The 6212-nt window shown below is 40.3% G+C and overlaps 1 protein-coding gene and 1 non-coding gene across 2 annotated transcripts; one reads left to right on the top strand and one right to left on the bottom strand.

Annotated features, from left to right (window-relative positions):
- Nucleotides 1-448: 448 nt before the first annotated feature.
- LOC142519782 (uncharacterized) lies at nucleotides 449-5731 on the bottom strand. Its single transcript, XM_075622811.1, has 8 exons — nucleotides 5546-5731; nucleotides 5143-5398; nucleotides 4306-5061; nucleotides 3169-3252; nucleotides 2111-2559; nucleotides 1748-1930; nucleotides 1001-1447; nucleotides 449-787 (listed from the first exon to the last, which is right to left on the bottom strand). Exons 1-8 carry the CDS (start codon nucleotides 5729-5731, stop codon nucleotides 449-451), a joined length of 2700 nt encoding a protein of 899 aa, XP_075478926.1.
- Nucleotides 5127-5233, top strand: LOC142519954 (small nucleolar RNA R71). The gene has a single exon (XR_012813839.1). It is a non-coding gene; the product is annotated as a small nucleolar RNA R71 (small nucleolar RNA).
- Nucleotides 5732-6212: the final 481 nt, after the last annotated feature.

The following is a 6212-nucleotide window of genomic DNA, read 5'->3' as shown; positions in this document are numbered from 1 at the left end:
GAAAAGTATTTATAATCTGCGCGACTCGCTAGGGCGGTCAAAACTGACCGCCCGAGCGAGAAGTTTTCGGAAAAAATTTTTTTGTTAATCTGTGCGACTCGCTAGGGCGGTCAAAATTGACCGCCCGAGCGAGAATTTTTCGGGGAGAAAAATTTTTAATCTGCGCGACTCGCTAGGGCGGTATATTTTTCCCGCCCTGGCGAGACGTTTTCACAAAAGACTTTTTTTTTTTTTTTTTTAAAAAAAAAAACGAGTACCCGCTGGGGCGGTCAGTTTTGACCGCCCGAGCGAGAAGTGTTCGGGAAAAAAATTTGAATGCAATGCCATGCAACTACCTAAATGCAAATGATGCGATTAATAACTAAAAAAAAAATATAATCAAAATCAAAATAAGGAGTAGAAGTAGTTCTCAATTTATAGTCTAGAGCTCGACTCTTCACCCATGTCCTCAATGACTGTCATGGAGCCAAGCGACTCCAATTTGTGGCTCAATTGTGCCACCGATATAGTGCTTCAATCTTTGAGCGTTCACAGTAAATGTCCCGTCCTTGCCATCATGCAACACCACTGCACCCGATGAGAACACCTTGGCTATAGTGAATGGTCCTGACCACCTTGACTTTAGCTTGCCCGGAAAGAGTCGTAAGCGAGAATTGTATACCAACACCGCTTCACCCACTTTGAATTCCCTTCTTATAATGTGTTTGTCATGGGCTCGTTTGGTGCGTTCCTTGTAAGATAGTGCAAGATCATAAGCTCTTCCCTGAAACTCATCTAACTGATTCAACTGCAGCAATCGTTTTTCACCTGCAAGAGCAAAATCAAAGTTTAGTGCTTTGGTCGCCCAATATGCTCTATGCTCTAATTCGACTGGTAGATGACATGCTTTACCAAAAAGCAACCTATATGGTGTAGTGCCTATAGGTGTTTTAAAAGCAGTACGATACGCCCACAAAGCATCTTCTAACCGAATGGACTAGTCCTTCCTATTCACATTAACCGTCTTCTCTAAAATCCTCTTAATTTCTCGATTGGATACTTCAACTTGTCCACTAGTTTGGGGATGGTATGGAGTGGAAACCTTGTGGGTGACACCATATTTGCCCAACAGTTTATCAAAAATTTTGTTGCAAAAATGGGTGCCACCATCACTTATGATTGCACGTGGTGCACCAAATCGATTAAAAATATGTTTCTTCAAAAATTTTAACACCACTTGTGCATCATTAGTGGCACAAGCCTCTGCCTCCACCCATTTAGATACATACTCCACTGCCACCAGAATAAATTTCTTTGCAAAAGATGCAGGAAAAGGACCCATAAAATCAATCCCCCACACAGCAAATATTTCACACTCAATAATGTTATTTAAAGGCATCTCATGACGGTTGGAAATATTACCTGTGCGTTGGCATCTATCACAATTGAGAACATACAAACGAGCATCCTTAAAAAGAGTTGGCCAATAGAAGCCACATTCAAGTACCTTAGATGCCGTCCGTATGGGTCCAAAGTGACCACCTACCTCACGGTCATGACAATGGTTCAGAATTTGATTGGTTTCCTCCTCCGCCACACATCTTCTTATCATGGAGTCTGCACAAATCTTAAACAAGAACGGTTCCTCCCAAAAATAATATTTCACGTCTGAAAAAAACTTCTTTCTTTGGTGAAACAATAAATTAGGTGGAGGTGTGCCAGTGACAAGAAAATTTGCAAAATCGGCATACCAAGGGTACGCATTTACCTCAAGCAATTGTCCATCAGGAAACCAGTCATCAATATCATCGTCACTGCCCTTAATTCTAACATGCTCAAGCCTAGACAGGTGGTCAGCAACTACATTTTCCACACCCTTTTTATCTCGAATTTCGAGATCAAATTCTTGCAATAATAAAATCCACCTAATTAACCTAGGTTTCGCATCTTTCTTAGCAAGCAAGTATTTTAGGGCAGAATGATATGTATACACAGTTGCTTTAGACAGAACAAGGTATGAATGAAATTTGTCGAAAGCAAATACAATAGCAAGAAATTCCTTTTCAGTAGTAGCGTAATTCAATTGAGCATCATTTAAAGTCTTACTTGCATAGTAGATGGTATGAAATACCTTGTTCTTCCTTTGACCCAGCACCGCACCAACAGCTGTATCACTAGCATCGCACATCACCTCAAACGGTAGCTCCCAATCAGGGACAGTCAGAACAGGTGCTGTCACCAAGCTTTCCTTGAGTATCTCGAATGCATGCAGACAAGTAGAATCAAAATTAAATTCAGCATCTTTCATCAACAAAGAGGATAAATGTTTAGCAATTTTGGAAAAATCTTTAATGAAACGCCTATAAAAACCAGCATGCCCTAGGAAACTTCTAACTCCTTTTATTGATGAAGGTGGGGGTAAGTTTTTGATTACTTCCACCTTTGCTTTTTCAACCTCAATTCCATTCTCCGATACCTTGTGTCCTAACACAATCCCCTCTTGAACCATAAAATGACACTTCTCCCAATTCAACACCAAATTGCTCTCCTCACATCTAACTAACACCAAGTTCAAATTCTCTAAACATTCATTAAATGAGGAGCCAAAAATAGAGAAGTCATCCATAAAGATTTCAAGGAAATTTTCAGTCATGTCATGAAAGATAGCGGTCATGCATCTTTGAAATGTTGCAGGTGCATTGCATAAACCAAAGGGCATACGCCTAAACGCAAAAGTACCATAAGGGAAAGTGAAAGTAGTTTTCTCTTGGTCCTCAGGTGCAATTGTGATTTGATTGTATCCCGAATATCCATCTAAAAAGCAATAAAATTCATGACCTGCTAATCGTTCAATCATTTGATCGATAAATGGCAAGGGAAAGTGATCTTTACGGGTTGCATCATTCAATTTCCTATAATCTATGCATACACGCCAACCCGTAATAGTTCTAGTGGGAATCAACTCATTTTTTTCATTAGCAATAACAGTAATCCCACCATTTTTAGGCACACATTGTACAGGACTTACCCACGCACTATCAGAGATAGGATAGATAATACCTGCATCCAGAAGTTTAATTGTTTCAGCTTTTACTACCTCTTGCATCTTTGGATTGAGTCTCCTTTGTGGTTGTGCTAGAGGTGAGTATTTATCTTCCATCAGAATTTTGTGCATGCAGATCGAAGGACTTATCCCTTTTATGTCCGAAACCTTCCAAGCGAATGCTCCTTTATGCTCCTTGAGGACTCCCAAGAGCTTACTCTCCATCTCATCTGTCAAAGAAGAGGAAATAATAACAGGCAATTTATTATTTTCTCCTAGATATACGTACTTGAGATGTGGAGGTAATGGTTTGAGCTCCAAAGTAGGTGGCTCCTCTAGGCTTGACTTTTGAGGCATTAAATCTTTTCTGTCTCCCAATTCCTCTAGTCTAAGCCTCACTTGCTTTCTCCAAGGTGGAATGGCATTCAAATGAGCTACCATCTCCATCTTTTCCTCGTCTAGCTCGTCCTCCTGCTTTTCAGTAGTGAGAGTGGCCTACAATGGTTCTTTCAATCCATCCTGCACAAAATCACAAACAAGCGAATCCAAGACATCAATACGAAAGCAACTATCATTGTGCATTGTGTGCTTGAGAGTATTGAAAACATCAAAAATAATTTCTTCTTCTCCAACTCTCAGTCTCAATTTCCCCTCCTCAACATCAATCAGTGCTTTCCCTGTAGCAAGAAACGGTCTCCCTAGGATTAAAGGCATCTCTAAATCTTCCTCCATGTCAAGTACCACAAAGTCTGCAGGAAAAATAAACTTATCCACTTTCACCAGAACATCTTCGATAATCCCACGTGGATACTTGACAGATCTGTCAGCCAGCTGCAACGACATCGTAGTTGGCTTGGGTTCACCTAATCCCAGTCTCCTAAACACAGAAAAAGGCATCAGATTAATGCTCGCACCAAGATCACATAGAGCTTTATGAAAATTAATGTCACCAATAATGCAAGGTATCGAGAAACTCCCTGGATCTTTTTGCTTCGGAGGCATCTTGTTTTGAACTAAAGCGGAGCAATTTTCGGTCAAATTCACCGTCATATGATCTTCTAGCTTCCGCTTATTTGCTAAGATATCTTTCAAGAATTTTGCATAACTTGGCATATTCAATAAAGCATCAGCAAAAGGAATGCTAATATGCAATTTTTTAAATATCTCAAGAAATTTACCAAATTGTGCATCTAATTTAGCTTTCTTCATTGCTGCAGGAAAATGTGGAGGGATAACAATTTTATTCTGTGCAATAGGTGTAGATGTAGAGTTAGAAGACTTACCTCCTCGATTTTTCACCTCATCCTCACCGTACTTGGTCTTTTCCTCATTAGACCCGAGTGTTTTTCCACTACGCAATTCCACCGCCTTCACATGTTCTCTTGGGTTAGTTTCCGTGTTGCTTGGTAAAGTTCCTTGCTCCCTATTAGCAATCAGCTTAGCCAATTGTCCAATTTGATTCTCTAACCCCTTTATGGATGCATCTTGGTTCTGAAATCTTGTCTCTGTTGCAGAAATAAATTTAGTCATCATTTGCTCTAAATTGGACTTCTCCTCCCGAGACGGTTCTGGATTGAATCCTTGGTGCATCACATATGGTGGACCTCTTTGTTGGTGATGTTGGTTGTTTTGACCTCTCCATGAAAATTTTGGGTGATTCCTCCATCCCGGATTATATGTGTTCGAGTAAGGGTCATTTCTAGGACGGTTCTGGAATCCCACCTGTTTTACCGGTGCTCCCTCAGGCACATAGAATGGATTGCCATCTTGGCAATCCTGCACATCATGCTCACCCCCACACTTATCACAGAAAATTTCTTGCAGACGCATAGCCGACCCACTCATGCTCATCCCATCAATCTTTCTATTCAAAGCCTCTAACTGTGCTGAAACCGCCGACAAATCATTAACTTGATTAACTCCAGCACCTCGTCTCTGCCTATCAGACTGAGGATGATAGCTACTAGCAGCCATCTCCTCCAATAACTCATATCCTTCCTCCGCCGTCTTTCTCAGTAAGTTACCACAGGCAGCAACATCTATCATAGTACGGTTAGGAGTAAGCAGACCGTAGTAGAAAGTTTGAACAACTAACCCAAGAGGCAGCTCATGGTGTGGACATCTCCTCAACAAGTCCTTGTAGCGCTCCCATGCCTCGTAAAGTGACTCTTGCTCATATTGAGCAAAAGTAGTAATGTCGGCTCTGAGCTTCATAGTCTTCGACGGAGGAAAGTACTTGATCAAGAACGCCTTTGCCATATCTTCCCATGTAGTAATAGACCCTACAGGCAAACAGTTTAACCACGACTTAGCTTTATCTCTCAGTGAAAATGGAAATAAACGCAAACGAACAGCGTCATCAGACACGCCATTAAACTTAAAAGTATCACAAATTTCAAGAAAGTCAGCTATATGAGAATTAGGGTCGTCAAGTGCACTTCCCCCAAATTGGACAGTGTTCTGAATCATCTGAATGATAGCTGGCTTGATCTCAAACTGATTAGCTCGGATGACTGGTCTTACGATGCTTGGACGTGCTCCATCAAGAGACGGCTGTGCATAATCCAACATCGGTATACGCCTTGGCTCCTCTCTTTGTTGATCGCCTTCCATTCTTTCCTTCGCTCTTTGCTGCTGTAGTCGACATCTAGCTGTGCGTTCGATCTCGGGGTCAAAAGGCTCAAGCTTAAACTCGAGTGATCTTCGCATGCACCACAAGAAAAATCTGCAACACAATGAGAGTATCAAATAACAATAAAATAAATAATACTAAAGAATTTAAATGAAAAATAAAAAATTGTGAATCAACAGTCCCCGGCAACGGCGCCAAAAACTTGATCGAGCAAAACTTGCACAGTGAATAATCCCAAAATTTATTTTATAAATGAAAGCTCGATTTAAATATCGCAAGTTCACGATAGTCAAGTTATAATAAACGTAAGTGAATACGAGTATCGTTCCACAAGGACTGCGTTACACTATTTTTTATTTTCAAGTAAAATTTCTTTAGCAACGATAAATTGAGTTGATGATTAAACTAATGTAAAGTAAACAATTAAAATAATTAAATTGCAAAGAAAACGTGTTCAAGAACGCAATGATTAATTTGGATTAAATCAAATGAGAAATGAATTTGTTGGGAATTATCAGTTCACCTACCACTCGTGTTTAAATAATTACACTCGACTTT

Source organism: Primulina tabacum, chromosome 11 (genome assembly GCF_025594145.1).
Source record: "Primulina tabacum isolate GXHZ01 chromosome 11, ASM2559414v2, whole genome shotgun sequence".
NCBI lineage: Eukaryota > Viridiplantae > Streptophyta > Magnoliopsida > Lamiales > Gesneriaceae > Primulina > Primulina tabacum.
The sequence above is the reverse complement of the archived record's forward strand: the minus strand, read 5'-3'. Positions and strand labels throughout refer to the sequence as shown.